The sequence below is a fragment of the Bos mutus genome, chromosome 2 (assembly GCF_027580195.1).
Source record: "Bos mutus isolate GX-2022 chromosome 2, NWIPB_WYAK_1.1, whole genome shotgun sequence".
NCBI lineage: Eukaryota > Metazoa > Chordata > Mammalia > Artiodactyla > Bovidae > Bos > Bos mutus.
The window spans coordinates 130,027,542-130,044,592 of record NC_091618.1 but is presented as its reverse complement, the minus strand read 5'-3'; the positions used below and the strand labels follow the sequence as shown (position 1 = coordinate 130,044,592).

Here is a 17,051-nt window from a genome sequence, read left to right as displayed (position 1 = left end):
TACCATGATGAAATAATTCACTTATGTCACTTACCTTGATGAAAAAGCAAGGTTCATCCATGTTGTAGCTGGTACCAGAATTTCATTCCTTTTTAAGGCTTAATAATATTCTCTTATATGTTTATGCCACAGTTTATTTATCTATCCATCTGGAAGCATTTGAGTTACTTCTGCCTTTTAGTTCTTGTGCATAATGCTGCTATGAACGTGGGTGTACAAATATCTGCTTTTAATTGTTTGCAGACATACCCAGAAGTAGAATTGCTGCATCACATGGTAATTCTGTTTTAATGTGTTGAGGACCTCTGTACTCCTTCCCATAGCAGGTGCCCCACAGACAACAGTACACAGAGGTTTCAATTTTTCTGCATCCTTGCCAACACTTGTTATTTTGTCCTTTTTTTTCCCTCATAACCATCCTAATGACTGGGCGGTGATGTATCATTGTGGTTGGTGATATGGAACATCTTTTCCTATGCATATTGACCACTTGTATTTTCTTTGGTGAAATGTTTACGTCTTTGGTCATTTTAAAATCAGCTGTTTGTTTTTTTGGTGTTCAGTTGTAGGTTGTGCTCTCCTGTTTCAATCTCCCTTTTCTGTTAACGAGACATGCAGGCTTGCCAAAGTAAAGAAGGTTCTTGGGGACCAATCAGAGAAGTATTTCTTTTCCAGGATTACAAGTGATGTCAGGAATCAAAGGAATCATAAGTAGAAGAGGTTGAGACTACCTGCCTCACCTCAATTCTCAGCAAGAACACTAAGCCAAGGAAGGAATTTAAATGAGTCACCAGCTCTTAGGAGCACTGAGGAATGACATACTCACGGCCAAGAGAGGCAGAGAGACAAGAGCAGGGAGCAGTGAGTCAGATTAGTGTCCAGGAAGGTGGTCCTGAGCAAAGGACCAGGGAATCCAGTGTTGCTTTTGACTTGTCCTTTGGGTGTTTTCTGGTTATTGATGTAGGACAGCCTGCTATGTTACAGGCCTAGAGAGGGCATGTACTTTCTTTTTCCAGTACTACAAAATTTATTAGATTCTTAGGTATTTCTTCTCTTTAATCACCAATGTGAGATTTATGTGTGTTTTTATTTTACAATGCTCATTTCATGAAGAATGAAATGAAACTGTTTTTACTTGAAGAAGATAACATACACCAATATGACAAACCTCTGTATATAATTTGTGCACTGAAAAATTGGAGAAAAAATAGGAAAACTGAGAACATTAACCAGGGTATAGATTTTAAGAAAGAGTAGTAGCAAAGTATTAAAAAGAGAAACTTAAAAGATTACTCAAATATGCAGATGACACCACCCTTATGGCAGAAAGTGAAGAGGAACTAAAGAGCCTCTTGATGAAAGTGAAAGAGGAGAGTGAAAAAGTTGGCTTAAAGCTCAACATTCAGAAAACAAAGATCATGGCATCTGGTCCCATCACTTCATGGGAAATAGATGGGGAAACAGTGGAAACAGTGGCAGACTTTATTTTTTGGGGCTCCAAAATCACTACAGATGGTGACTGCAGCCATGAAATTAAAAGACGCTTACTCCTTGGAAGGAAAGTTATGACCAACCTAGATAGCATATTCAAAAGCAGAAACATTACTTTGCCAACAAAGGTTCATCTAGTCAAGGCTATGGTTTTTCCTGTGGTCATGTATGGATGTGAGAGTTGGACTGTGAAGAAAGCTGAGCACCGAAGAATTGATGCTTTTGAACTGTGGTGTTGGAGAAGACTCTTGAGAGTCCCTTGGACTGCAAGGAGATCCAACCAGTCCATTCCGAAGGAGATCAGCCCTGGGATTTCTTTGGATGGAATGATGCTAAAGCTGAAACTCCAGTACTTTGGCCACCTCATGTGAAGAATTGACTCATTGGAAAAGACTGTGATGCTGGGAGGGATTGGGGGCAGGAGGAGAAGGGGACGACAGAGGATGAGATGGCTGGATGGCATCACTGACTCAATGGACGTGAGTCTGAATGAACCCTGGGGGTTGGTGATGGACGGGGAGGCCTGGCGTGCTGCGATTCATGGGGTCGCAAAGAGTCAGACACGACTGAGCGACTGAACTGAACTGAAAAGGTTACTAATCTTTCTGTAAGCTTTGAGAATTACCTGTACACTGTACTATATAAGAATAAAATGACCTGTATTCAGAAAATTTGTTATAGGAATTGTTCTCCTGTAAACAACTAGAGACCTGGACAAAATGTATGAAACAAGTGTTTACAAACATTGGACAAAGCAGGCAGCACGTATGGTTCCTGAGAGAAGGGAAACAAACAAGAGCCCTAAGATTGATTCAGCTTTCTTCTCAGAGGAATTTCCAGGATAGTGATCTGTAAACGTTATGGGTAAAACTACACAAGACCAGGGAAAGAGTCACAGGAAAACAATAGTTTGAATAGTTAGCAAGGCTCACACAGGTCTGGGAAGTGTTCACCTGCCATGAGCCAGAAAGTTTACACTTGAGCAGTGGGGATAAATTAATACTAGATTGAAACTTGCTCTGAACTCCCAGGATAATTCAGTGGGGAGAAGAAAGCCTTTTCAACAGATGGCTCTGAAACAAATGGATATCCATATGCAGGGAAAAAAAGGTTACTGGCTCTTACTTTGCTCTTGTAGGGAGGAAAAAATTCTCTATCCTCTTAGGTTCTCTGGCTGGTCTGAGAATCACACTTATGAGAATCACATAAGACAGATCAATGGGAAAAGAATATACAGATTTTGTTAAATTTTTACAGGTACATGGATGTCTGTACAAGAGAATGAAGATGTGAAGGATGACCAGAGCAGGAAGCTTTCATAACTTTTAGATAAAACAGACAATAAATTTGTGAAGAATTGACAAGACAAAGAACTTTTGGTTAGGAGTAGTACATGGTAAAGAAGTAAACAATGCTTATTTGTACGGTTTTATTGGCCCCAGTGTAGAAGGAAATGGCAACCCACTCCAGTATTCATGCCTGGAGAATCCCATGGACAGAAGTGCCTAATGGGCTATAGTCCATGGGGTCGCAAATAGTCAGATATGACTGAAGCGACTTAGCACACACACGTTGGCCCCAGATTCCCTGTTTCTGGTGATCAGGATGTCTTCCTTCCTCCTGGCACAGGGAGGGTACCTTTTACATAGGGATTGCAGCTACTGCTTTCAAAAGAAAAGGAGGGTCAGAGTGCCCTTCTTATACCTATTGTTTCCCAAAGCCTCAAACTCAAAATAATCAGTATGCCAAGGTAGCATATCTTGGGGTAACATGCTTTGAGCTCCTTCACACCAGATGCAGTTCAAAATGTTGGATTACAAACCTAAATGTAAGTGCTAAAACTGTACCACTCTAAAGGAAAGTGTAGGAGAAAATCTTGGTGACTTTGGGTTAGATAAGATTTTCTTTTAATGTGAAAAGCTGGAATTGCAAAAGAAAAAAGAATTATAAATCTTTATTACAGTCAAACACTTTTCCTCTTTGGGAGGAAATATTTGTAAGACATGTATCTGATAACAAGACTTAAATCCACCATATATGAAGAACTCATGACATAAGAATGTAAACACAACTAAAAATGGGAAATGTGGACATTTCACCAAAGAAGATACTCAAATGGATAGGAAGCACATGAAAAAATGCTCGGCATCTTTATTATTATTGTTGTTATTTAAAAAATATATCTGTGCCAGGTTTTAGTTTCAGCTTGATGGATTCTTAGTTCCCTGACCAGGGATTGAACCCAGGCCCCCTGCATTGGGAGCATGGAACCTTAGCCACTGAACCATGAGGGTAGTCACTCAAGATCTTTAATCTTTAGGAATATGCAGATTAAAGCCATGACGAGATGCAGCTGAGCATCTGTTAGAATGGCTAAGATTTAAAAGGTTGATAGTACCAACACTTAGTGTTGGTAAAGATGTGGAGCACCTATCTCTCACATATTTCCGGCAGGAAAGCAGTTTGGCAGTTTCTGATGGAGTTAAATGTACATTTACTGGGAAAATCCAACAATCCTGCTTCTAAGGATTTACCAAAGAAAAATATAAACATATGTCTACACAGGTGCTTGTACTTACATATTCATAGTAACTTTATAGTTGCCCCAAACTGGAAACAATCCAATCCCTGGCGGTGTTGAATGAGTAAACAGATTGTAATAAATTCATACAGTGGAATATTATACTCAACTATAAGAAGGGATGAGTTGGTACATCAAAAGCTTGGATGAATTTCAGAAGCATTATGCCAGGTGAAAGAAGGCAGACACAGAGGATTACTTAATGTATGACTGTATTTTTATGAAATTCTAGAAAAGCCAGAACTGTAGGCACAGAAAACTGTTTCTCCATGGTAGAATTGAGGGAAGTAGAACTCTTTGGGGTGATGGAAATGTTCTACATCCTTATTGTGGAGGTAGTTGTACAACTGTATACATCAAAATTTGTAGACCTAAATTCACGTAAAATGAGTGAATTTTATCATATGTAAATTATACTTCAGTAAAGCTAATTATTTAAAAAATAAAATGATATGCCAAATTATGTTTTAAAGTTTATGCTATAGAAGTGGGCATTAAATTTGCTGCAGTTTTGCTTTTTCTAGGACATTTGAGGTTATTTGTAGTTTTTTACTGTTAGAAATAATGCTGCTATGAACAATTTGGTCTACGTCTTTGGGTAACAACGATACACATTTCTGTATACACCTAGAAGGAGTTCTGCAAAATCATGTGTGTTGTTAAAAGATACACTGAGGCATATTAAAATTTTTAAGAGTTTATTTGAGCAAAAATTGATCCAAATTGGGCAAAGTCTTTTATGGAAAGGAGGTGGAAGCAAAGCTTATTTGTTTGGCTATAGCTTAAGCAGTAGCTTTATTTGGGAAAGCCTAAATTGGCTGTTTATGATTGGTTGTCCTTAAGTTTTGACTTTTAAACTTGAGGCATTACAGGCTTAGATTTTGGTTTGCTTACAGGCTACTAAAGCATTAAGGGCACTTCAGTTGGATGGCCTCTTTAATTTAACAGTATGTACATTTATGTTGGTTACTGTCAGGAAGTTTTCCAATATGGTTGTACCAATTTACATTGCATAGTAAGTTGCTCTACATTCTCACCAATGCCTGAGATTACTTATGTTTTTCATTTTAGTCACTTTGGTATATGTAAAATAGCATTGCATAATGATTTTAATTTGCATTTCCCATGATGACTAATGAGGTTGAGTATTAATTCATACCTTTATTGACAGTGTGGTATCTTTTCTTGTAAAGTGTCCGTTAAATCTTTTATTATTACTGTTAATATATAGGAGTTATTTCTATGTATGTGGATATTTCTATCCATATTAAGTCCTTTATCCAGTACATAAGCTACATACATCTTTCTCCTATCTGTTACTTGCCTTTTTTCTCTCTTAATGGTGGCCTTTATTTCTGTTCAAAATGTGTGAAGAAGGTTTCCTGAAGATTTGGGGCAGACCCATAAATGGGAGATTTCATTAAAGACTCTTTACATTAATCAACTGTAATGTAGGATAGGAGTTTGTTATTTTGTTGTTTTAAAAAAATTAAAAATCCAACTGTATACAGTGTCTCTAATTAGTATTCCTTACTTTTTTATTTTCTAAGTGTCATTTCCCCTTGTAGAAAACATTACTTCTACTCAAAATGGTTTCTATACTTTTTCAAATAATTTGTTTTGACCTGTTTAGCACTGATTTATTTCTCTTGTGCCTTGCAAGTATTTTAAAATATCTGCTATTCAAATTAAATAATTAAATAATTTCTATTGTATGAACAAATGATTTCTTCTTCTTCTCTGACCTCTGTAATTTGAAAACTACATTGAATAGTTCTTAAGTGAATATTGCCTGTGACTTAGGGAAACTTTTCTCCATGGCATTTTTAACAGTTCAAAGAAAGTTTTTATTTTTTTAATTAATTTATTTTTAAGCTAATTTTCTTCTTTTGTATAATTATTTATTTTTTATTTATTATTTTTGGCCGTGCTAGGTCTTCGTTGCCACAGGGGCTTTTCTCTGTGGCAAACAGGGACTGCTCTGGTTGTGGTGCGCGGGCGTCTAGTAGCGGCGCCTGTTCTCGTTGCAGAGCGCGGGCTCCAGGGTGCGCAGGCTCCAGGGTGCGCAGGCTCCGTAGATGCTGCACGTGGGCTCCGCAGTTGTGGCTTCCGGCATCCAGAGCACAGGCTCAGCATTTGTGGCAGACGGACTTAGCTGCTCCGCGGCACGTGGGATCTTCCCGGATCAGGGATCAACCCTGTGTCTCCTGCATTGGCAGGCAGATTCTTTAGCATTGAGCCACTAGGGAGGCCCCAAAGACAGTCTTTAAAAAGTAGTGATTTTGGTTTTTTAATGGAAGGATTAGAAAGTTCATCTCATAGTATACTAATAGATTGGGAATATTCTGTAGTCTTTCATCAGAAGAGAGCAGAATTATATGCATTTATATTTTTTCCTATACCTTTATATATTCTTTTGAGTTAGATGAAGAATAAGCCAATTTGTTGCCTTTAATTAGCTTCTTAAGCTCTCAGTTCCTGTTCATTGTCTTTACTCTCTATTTAATGTCAGTATCAGCTCCATTTTTTAATGCATAATGCATTTTTAAAGAGTAAAATGATCTAAATTTACTTGAATTTCTTTCTGTTAGTGTTCCTTCTTTTGAGATTAAATCTCACAGAATTTAAACTTTAGAGAACATTATACATTTTTTTTTAGTAAAGAAAAAATGATCTTCCTGGTACTGGACTAAAAACTTTTGTTTGGTGCTTTGCCACGATTAGGCTAAGGCATAATCTTACTTTTGTGAGATTTTGTTGTATGAAGGTATTGTTAAGGAGCAAATTTTAATGTGATTTATATCAAAGCTCAGCTAGTTTATTATTTAAAAGTAAAGGAAGTATTGGGCTAAAGCTAGTAAAAAAATTTTTTTTTCTTTAATAGGTAATTAATAAAATGTCTCCAACTTCACTAAAGATCACACTAAGGCAACTCATGGAGGGGTCTTCAAAGACCTTGCCAGAAGTATTAATTATGGAATATCGGCTGAGTCAAGCTTGTATGGTAAGAATTTTTCTTTAAAGTATTTTCATTTTCTAGTTGTGAAAGTCATATATGTTCATTATAGAACATAATAAATATAGAAAATTTATAAACAAGAAAATTGAAACTGTCTGTAAATTTACTCTGTGAAAATACAGTGGGCCAATTAGCTTAAGGTGTGTGGAAATACTAGATTGTTAAGCCTTTATGAAATAGCAGTTACATTTGCATGTAATTGTAAGAAGGACTCTGACCTTTCTTGAAATTCAAATAGAAATTATAACCATTTTCAGAAATTATATGCCATTTTCAGGCATAGGCAAGAAGCATAAATTCTCTAAATCTAAATATATATAAAATGCACAAAGGGAAGTTATTAGTCAGTTACATGTTTCAGTTAATAGACTAGCATTAAAATACCATTATGGATACACTTAAAATAGGCAATAATCACATAGAATATTATTGATTTCATGAAATATTTTAGTCATAGTGATTTCTTCTTCCAGATAAATTCTTTTAAAGCAAAATTATCTCTTTTGTGTTATGTGCAGAGAACCTTTGCATTAATAAACTCATTGCCTAAAGGAAATATTATGTTTAATATCTAGAAAGCAGATATACCTAATGGACTTCCATGTCCTGGAATATTATTGTGAAGATACTCAAAATAGTTCATATAACTATAAATTAAGCTCTATTAGTCATATCTTGAGGTTATTCCATAGTATGTAAATTGCAATGAGGTCTTTTATTATAAGTCAGTACTGTGTTTGTACTTTATATGTATTCTCTCCATTAAATATTACACCGTCTCTAGAAAGCAGGTATTGTTATTATTTCCACTTTGCAGATGAGGAAACAGTGGCATAGAAGAGTAACCTGCCTCAGGTGATACAGCTATTAAGTGGCACAGAGATGGCAGGTGAAGCCCGGTGGCCAAAGTCTTGACCACCACCCAGTATATCTCACCCAGGCCCTGTTCTCCACCGTACATTAGCGCCCTGGCTGGATGGATTGGTTCCTTCCTCCCTTCATTCTCCCAGCAAATACGCTAGCCATATGCCAGGCACTGTGCTGGGTATTACGTTGTGGTATGTCCTTGTTCTCGTGTAATTTATTGTTTCCTGAGACTATAAAAAACAAATAAAATAAGTAAAATAATCACCAACCTATAAGGTTGGTGATAGAATGATGTGGGGAAAAGAGGGAATGGGGGAACCTTTAGATAAGTAGGTCCAGGAAAACATCTTGAGATGTTAGCTCACCTGTGACCTGAAGGGTGAGACATGAGCGTGTTGAAAAGCCTTGTGGGTTTCAGCAGGGGGTGATTTGGTTTGATTTGTTTCAAGAAGGTAATTATTCCTGCTGAGTGATGACGGGGTTGGAGGGGTTTCAGAGCGGGGGTGAAGATCAGATATGAGTTTACTGCAGTAATCCAGGTGCAGAATAGTAGTGGCTTAGACACAAGAGGTCACAGTGGTGAGGAGTAATTGGATTTGAGACAGATGTAGGAGATAGATAGGCCTTGATGGGTATGAAGGACAGAACACATTTAGGAGCTGGAGTTTACAGGTGTGGGTTAGAAATTTAAGTCTGAAAGACAGCACCAGTTTAAAAACAAACAAACAAAACTTTGGAGATTTGCTTATTTACTTAACAAATAAAAGTGCTTATTACCATGTGCTCGGCATGAATACATAGGTGAACAAAACAGACATATCCCTCCTCTCGTGGAACTTACTTTATAGTGGGGCAGATAAACTATAAATAGATAAATGTGTTAAATATGTAGTATATTATTATGAATACTAAGGAGAAAAAGTAAATTGGGAAGAAGGGTGTGGAATAAGGAGGATAGAAGTTGAACTTGTAGATAGGATGACAGAGAAGACCTCACTGAGATGGTGATCTTTGAGTGAAAACCCAGAAGTGTGCTAGTGAGTCAAGCGCACACCTGGACGGCACCTGAGCACAGGGCTCTGAGCTGGGTGAGGGCGGCCTTCCTGTTCTGGGAAAGCAGGTAGGCCTTGTGGATAGAGTGGGGCGGGGTGGTCAGTGGGTGAGAGAGAAAGATCAGAGCTGACAGGGTAGGGAGTGGCAATGCAGAGCATAGGAGCCTGGGAGGTCTTTATTAGACTTTCTAAGATTGCTGCAGGGGTGCCGTAATTCTCATGGCGTGCAACCAGAAAGGCAGGAATGTGGAGTAGGATTGCTGTCATGGCATTTTATGGGATCATGTCCATACAGTACCCAGGGCAGAAGAATGAGTTCCTGCAAAGCTGAAGTTAAACTCGTAAAAGACTTAATCGGTTTTCTCTCCTTTTCACTTTTCAACATGTGGCTGTAGGTAGGGTAGTAATCCTCCCTGAACATTTCCTGTGCAGTAGTCATCTGTTTTAGCTCTGGCAACTGCTTGCTTTTGTTCTGAGTAAAATGGGAAGGCACTGGATGTTCTTGGAGCAGTGGAGGGCCAGAATCTTATATTTTAACAGAATTGATTACTTAGGCACTGCTGTGTTGAGTTTAGAGTGGATAAGATCATATCCTGATGCTGGGAAAGACTGAAGGTCAAAGGAGAAGGGGGCAACAGAGGATGAGATGGTTAGATAGCATCACTGATTCAATGGACATGAATTTGAGCCAACTCCAGGAGAGAGTGTAGGACAGAGGAGCCTGGCGTGCTGCAGTCCCTGAGGTCACAAAGAGTCAGACATGACTTAGCGACTGAATGACAACAAGATCGTATAGAAGGAAAATGAGCAGTGGAAGAGGAGGAGGACAGAGGTGGGAGGACCAGGAGAGCATGGTGTCACGAAAGCAGGAGAGGAGTGCCCCAAGGAGGAGGACTGCCGAAGCCTCTGGTAGACAGGAATAAAGGCATACTGTGCAATGGCAGCACTGAAGATACAGGTGATTTTGGCAAGCCGTTTCAGGGGTGTGTTGAGGCAAAAGTTACAGGGTGCTAAGTTGGGGAGAAGAGGGGAAATGAGTAAATGGGATGCGAAGAAGCAAAGACTGTGTTCACAGCCTTTTCTTCTTGAAAGAGAAACAGGGTAGAAGCTGAGGCTGTGAAATCAAGTGAGATTCCTTTTTTATATTGAAAGGTGGAAGTTACTAGAACATGTTTGTAAATGATTGGGAATGATCCAACAGGGGAAAAGGATTATGTTGATGCTACTAATAATAGTTAACATTTACCGAGCACTTACTGTCTGTCAGACGTTGTGTTGAGATGTTGATTAAAATAATCGTGGAGAAGGCAATGGCACCCCACTCCAGTACTCTTGCCTGGAGAATCCCATGGGCGGAGGAGCCTGGTAGGCTGCAGTCCGTGGGGTCGCTGGGAGTCTGACATGACTGAGTGACTTCACTTTAACTTTTCACTCTCATGGATTGGAGAAGGAAATGGTAACCCACTCCAGTGTTCTTGCCTGGAGAATCCCAGGGATGGGGGAGCCTGGTGGGCTGCCATCTATGAGGTCACACAGAGTCGGACACAACTGAAGTGACTTAGCAGCTTAGCAGCAGGATGGAGGTATTATCATTTCATATAAGGAAACTGGGAAGTAGAGAAATTACTGGCCCAGGGTCACGTAGTTACCAGGAGAGGAGCCCAGATATTTGAAGTGTATGTACTTAACCACTGAGTTATACTGTGTACCTTGACCATGCCAGGAAAAGAGAGAGAGACCTTCTCAGGCATAGCCCTTGAGAAGAGGGCAGATGAATGGGAAGGCAGGGGAGGACTGGCCTTTGGCAGGGGAGGGTCCCTTCTGCCTTAGTTGGGACTTGGAAGGCATGGTGCAGATGGCTGTAGTTGGACTGCAGGTTTTTCGATAGTGGGAAGAAGAGAATGTTCATGTCTTAGGGCTTCTCTTTCTTTTTTAAAAATAAAGGTTAAGTCATTAGCTGAGAATATAGGCGGTTAAATCATTAGTTGAGAATCTAGTGTAGAGAGTAGAACTTGCCTAGGGGTAGACGTTGAGAGGACGAAGACAGTGGAAGTCATATCCAGCAGTGGGAAAGAGAGCATGGATTGTGAGGCAGTTTTCTGTGCCTTTGAGATTTGTGATCATGACTTTTACGCAGCCAGTCACAGCTGTATGGTTCTTCTGCAGTGAGATTTAGCTGTGTGAATGCAGGCAGAGATAAATGGTAGGGTTTAGCTGGTGTGGAGATTTTGGCAGGATAGACTAAATGGGAGAAAAGGGCTTGAGGGAGATGAGGGCATTTTCAAGAAAAAAATGACTGCATTAAATAACTGGGGAAACCGGGCTGGATGAAGAGCAAAGTGAAGCCAGAACAAATGGTAAGAAAGTCATAGGTCACTGGAGCTCAGTAAGATCGGGGATTTGAAGCAGTGGAGATACTTAGCAAATAAGAATAGGAGGAGGTGATCAGAGGTGGTCCAGTCTCTGAATGTCGTGGCTCAGGGTGTGGCCACGAGAGTGGGGACTAAAGAGGGTGGAAGAGCAGGGCTCATCAGGAAGGAGGATGCCCAGAAATTCCTCTTTGAATCTTGATTTTCTTTCAGAAAGGCCATGACTTTCATGAAGGCGTTAGGGCAGGTAAGTGACACTTGTTTCCTTCCTGGCTATTATGGAAACGGGATTTTTGAGCATATATTGTTTAAAAAAGACAGTTGTTTTATTAGTGAAAATCAAACTTTTGTAAAGATTGAAAAAAAATTTTAATATTACCAACTGGCATATGAGGGAAGATCAATCTTTGAAACCAAAATTGTTTTAAAAATTCCAGTAGCCTTGTCACTGCTCCCTAATTTATATGTAAGAAGTAATCCTGCTCCTAGCAGTCACACGGACTACCTTGGCTGAGTGCAGTGTGGGTTTGTCAACTCATTCTGCAGCTGAAGCCTTTGAAAGGTGCCTTTGTTCTCTTGCAAAAAGCCCTGAGGTCCCTGCTCTTCTTTTGTCCCGCCTTGGTGAAACCCTGGCCATGGTGAACCCTGCCATCTACCACTTTGCCTGTACCTAGCAGCTCAACATTGCCTTGAGAAAAAACTGCATGACATAATTCACAGCATCTGCAAATGGTATTAATTCCTATTTTTGCTTGTCATCTTCAATCAGAATATTAAGAAAAAACAAGCAATTGATTTTTGTTCTAGCAAATTTGCAATCATTTTTTTATGTATGAGCTCATATCCCTATAAATAATAGCTGTCATTTATGTTGTATAAAATGAGTTATTTCCCTCTGCATGTATTTCACATATCTACCTTTCTTGTGTTTTTATTTATCACTTTAATATAGTACAGACTCTGGATATACTTTATCTGAATAAAAGGTTATATTCTTTGAGCGGTAAGCTTCAGTAAACACTGGTCACTATGGTAGAATTCTCTTCATTTCTGGCATGATATAGTATAAGAAATAAAAAATCCTTTTAGAGAACACATGGAGCTGAATCAGAGGAGATGGTTATATGTTTTATAGAAAACATACATTCATTCCACTGATTCCCTGCAAATTCTTGCTGCATGTGGATCAGAGCTTAGACCTCTGATTTGAGGAGGACCTGTGTGCTACTTCGGAGAAGGCAATGGCACCCCACTCCAGTACTCTTGCCTGGAAAATCCCAAGGGCAGAGGAGCCTGGTGGGCTGCAGTCCATGGGGTCGCAAAGAGTCGGACACGACTGAGCGACTTCCCTTTCACTTTTGACTTTCCTGCATTGGAGAAGGAAATGGCAATCCACCCCAGTGTTCTTGCCTGGAGAATCTCAGGGACGGGGGAGCCTGGTGGCCTGCCGTCTGTGGCGTCACACAGAGTCGGACACAACTGAAGCGACTTAGCAGCAGCAGCAGCAGTGTGCTACTTGGGTTATGCTGCTAAAGTATTCAATGTATGTTAATAGAAGCCCTTCTTAACTTAAAAAAGAAAGGTATTATTTTTAGGTATACCGTTAGATATTTTAAGGAAAAAGGACTGAAACCAAGTGACATCAAAGTTCTAGTTCACAGGGCAGGGGCTTATCAAGCTACTTTTTAATGAAGAGTAAGTATGCACCCTCATCTTTAAGCATAACCTCTTTATTCAGAAAGCAGTATCTATTCTGAGTAAAACTGTTAAAATGTTCTTGCATAACCAAATGTTTGTTACAATTTGCTAATTATAAAGTATGTTAGCAGATTAATTAAACTACCAAATTAGAGGAATGGTTGTCAGAAATGCTCTTAACATCTTGAATAAACTTCTTCCTTTAGAACTTACAGAAAAGAATTTTAAAAGGATTAACTCAGATTTGCTGGAGAGTTACCAACTAGAGTTTTGAGTGGTACCTCATGAAACCTTCTGAAAAACCTGTTTCCTACATGGCAAGAATGTTTTATCTGTGCTGGATTAAAAATGTTGTTAGTTTAAAATCAAGTAACATTGAAGATTTGATTAATATTCTCTTTGCTTTTGTCCTTCAGTAGACTGTTAAGAAGGTATATAGCATTGACTTGAGAGCTTAAAAGAGATTGTTGTAGAAAGAATGTTCCAGGATTGTTTTTATTTACTCTGTCCAGGGAATGTAAAACTTTCAAATTGGCTGGGATCATAGCATCAGTGTTCAGTATCACCACTGATCAGATACTGGAATCCTGTAGTCAGGCAGCCAAACCTTGGAACCCTCCAGTATCCACATTTAATTATGCATAAATCCCGCTTCCCTCTATCTCCTGAGGCAGCCTGCTGCCTTTGGTTCCCAGATTGCTTCTTTTTTTTTCTAATTTTATTTTATTTTTAAACTTTACATAATTGTATTAGTTTTGCCAAATATCAAAATGAATCCGCCACAGATTGCTTCTTTAATTATTTAGCCTTTTAGTGATAAACTCATTTTTTAATGTTGGCTGGTTGGCCTTGTATGTTTAAATTTAATTTTCATTCCTCACAAGAATTATGCACAATCTAAGCGTGGTTGAAATTCCCTACCACAGCTCATTCTCTTTTTTTTAATATTTGAGATAATTGTAGATTTACATGTAGTTGTGAGAAATAATATGGAGAGGTCCTCCATACCCTCCACCCAGTTTCCCAAATGGTAACATTTGTATAACTGTAGTATGTGATCACAACCAGGAAACTGACATTTTCCTCCCTGTTAGAAGGAGGTTATGGATTGCTTCATACTTAAAATCCTGTGGGGATTCTGTGTGGCTATGCTAAGTGATGACTATACTTGAAATAAGAGAAGTAGAGCTTCTCATGATAACCTGAGGTGGTCTGGTGTTTTAATTCAGTGTGAGCTAGATGATTCAGCAAAACAGCAGTATGCATATTAATTATGCATAAAGTCTCTTTCCCTGTACCTTAAGTAATTTTCTTCTCAGTTCAGTGTAGAGGTTAGAAGACAGATCTGGGCCCTCCACCCTCCCCTGCCTTCCCTTCAAACCACACCAACTCTGGTTTTAGCTCTTTTACAGCAGAGATTTCATTTATGATTTTATTAGAAAAAGTTCGAAGGCTTAAATCACTGGATTAGTTCAGTAGGCTGTATTCAAGTTAGAAGCATCAGGCTTAGCATGTTAGGTCATCATCCACATTCTGTGGGGGCTTAATTTAAGGGGAGTAGGGGAAGGAACATATACAAAAATTTCAACTTTGCAGAAAAAGAAGTGCTGTAGAAAAATATGCCTAGTCCAAGGTAGTTTGTGTCAATTCAGTAATTAAATTCTGGTAATACCAGAAAAAAATAAATATTAACATTTCTTATGTCTCTACTTGACAGTTTTAATAGATAAAGACCAGAGTCCAAAGTGGAAACCAGCTGACCTAAAAGAAGTTACTGATGAAGATTTGAATGATTACTTCAAATCTCTGGGAAGTAATGATTTGAAATTTTGAAATGATTGGATTTTTAAAATATTATTTTGGAGCAGAGGTTGCCAAACTATGGCACATGGGCCAAAGCCAACCTCCTGCCTGTTTTTTTTTATATCGCTCAGCTAAGAATGGTTTTTGCATTTTTAAATTTGGGAGAAAAGAAATCAAAGACCAATATAGCATGGCATGTGAAAATTACATGAAATTCAAATATCATTGTCTATAAATAAAACTTTATTGGAACATGGTTTTACTCATCTGTTTACATATCTATGGCTGTTTTGAGTAGTTGCAGTAGAGATTGTAAGGCCTGCAAAGCCTAAAATATTTACTTAAGTCTCGTCCTTTTCACAAGAAGTTTGCCAACCTCTATTTTAAAAGATGGAAAAATTTGAAGGTCTTTAGAGATTCCTGAGTTAGCATATCTAACTGAAATGGGAATTTTATGTTTTGGCTCTGGATATTGGTTTTTAATGTTCAGTTCAGTCATTCAGTTGCATCCGACTCTTTGCGACCCCATGGACTGGACACGGCAGGCCTCCCTGTCCATCACCAACTCCCGGAGTTTAGCCATACTCACGTCCATTGTTGGTGATGCCATCCAGCCATCTCATCCTCTGTCATCCCCTTCTCCTCCTGCCCTCAGTCTTTCCCAGCATCAGGGTCTTTTCCAATGAGTCAGCTCTTCGCATCAAGTGGCCAAAGTATTGGAGTTTTCAGCTTCAGCATCAGTCCTTCCAATGAATATTCAGGACTGATTTCCTTTAGGATGGACTGGCTGGATCTCCTTGCAGTCCAAGGGACTCTCAAGAGTCTTCTCCAACACCACAGTTCAAAAGCATCAATTCTTCGGCGCTCAGGTTTCTTTATAGTCCAACTCTCACATCCATACATGATCACTAGGAAAACCATAGACTTGACTAGACGGACCTTTGTTGGCAAAGTAATGTCTCTGTTTTTTAATATGCTGTCTAGGTTGGTAATAACTTTCCTTCCAAGGAGTAAGCTTTTAATGTTAAGTTTAATGTTAAGTAAACTTATATGTAGGTTATAAAATGTTTTTTGGATACTTTGTTAACACTTCATAGAATTTCATAGTATAAAAATCTATTTTAAAGAATTCCGAGTTACTGTAGCTAAAGTGTTCCTTTTATAACATTAGAATCTCAAGCAGAGAGAAAAAGGTTATTATGAGATTGTTTCTTTATTATTAACTCAGCCTTGGCCTTCCCTGAAGTTAATCAGAATGCCTTCCTATGGTGAAAGTAAAAGCATTATTTCTTGTTGCTTGCAGTATTTGCTAATCTGGCAGAATGAGGTATTAGAAAATTCTTATCTCTTAAGATAGACACTCTGCAATTTACATCAGACTTTGGTGTGATAACAGTAATTTATCCTTACAGTAGTTCAAATCAGGAGAAAAAACTTGAAAACCTTCTGGTTTCAAGAAAATACTTGAAACCCTTTTGTTCTGTGAAATACCTTCAGTAATTGCTACTGTTGACAAAATGAGTTTAAGGTACACAACTGTCAAAGCTAAGGTTTTTTCAGTAGTTACGTATGGATGTGAGAGTTGGACCATAAAGAAGGCTGAGTGCCAAAGAACTAATGCTTTTGAACTGTGGTGCTGGAAAAGACTCTTGAGAGTCCCTTGGACAGTAAGGAGATCAAACCAGTCAGTCTAAATGAAATCAACCCTGAATATTCATTGGAAGGACTGATGCTGAAGCTAAAGCTCCAATACTTTGGCCACCTGTTGTGAAAAGCGGACTTATATGAAAAGACCCTGATGCTTGGAAAAGACTGAGGACAGGAGGAAAAGGGGGCGATGGAGGGTGCGATGGTCAGATGGCATCATTGACTCAATGGTCCTGAGTTTGAGAAGACTCCAGGATATGGTGAAGGACAGGGAAGCCTGGCGTGCTGCTGTCCATGGGGTCACAAAGAATTGGACACGACTGAGTGAACAACAACACAATTGTGGATGTCCCAGACTTGGGACGTTAATGTCTAGGTAAGAATCATTTTTAAAGATTAGCTTATAATTTATTTTATAACTTGGTTCAGTTTTTCCTTCATTCCAAACCCCTCAGAAACTAAGAGAACTTTAGTTTTGAAAACTGAAAAGCAGGCAGAACTGAAAAAGACAAAGATTATATCCA

The 17,051-nt window shown here is 38.8% G+C and overlaps 1 protein-coding gene across 1 annotated transcript in view; it reads left to right on the top strand.

Annotated features, from left to right (window-relative positions):
• Positions 1 to 15,137, top strand: part of HIBCH (3-hydroxyisobutyryl-CoA hydrolase) — a 115,351-nt gene extending 100,214 nt beyond the window's left edge. Inside the window, exons 12-14 of the mRNA XM_070359586.1 lie at positions 6,957 to 7,076; positions 11,593 to 11,626; positions 14,795 to 15,137. Of these exons, the coding sequence (XP_070215687.1) occupies positions 6,957 to 7,076; positions 11,593 to 11,626; positions 14,795 to 14,910 (270 nt within the window). The 3' untranslated portion in view covers positions 14,911 to 15,137. The remainder of the gene's footprint in view (positions 1 to 6,956; positions 7,077 to 11,592; positions 11,627 to 14,794) is intronic.
• The last annotated feature ends 1,914 nt before the right edge of the window (positions 15,138 to 17,051 follow it).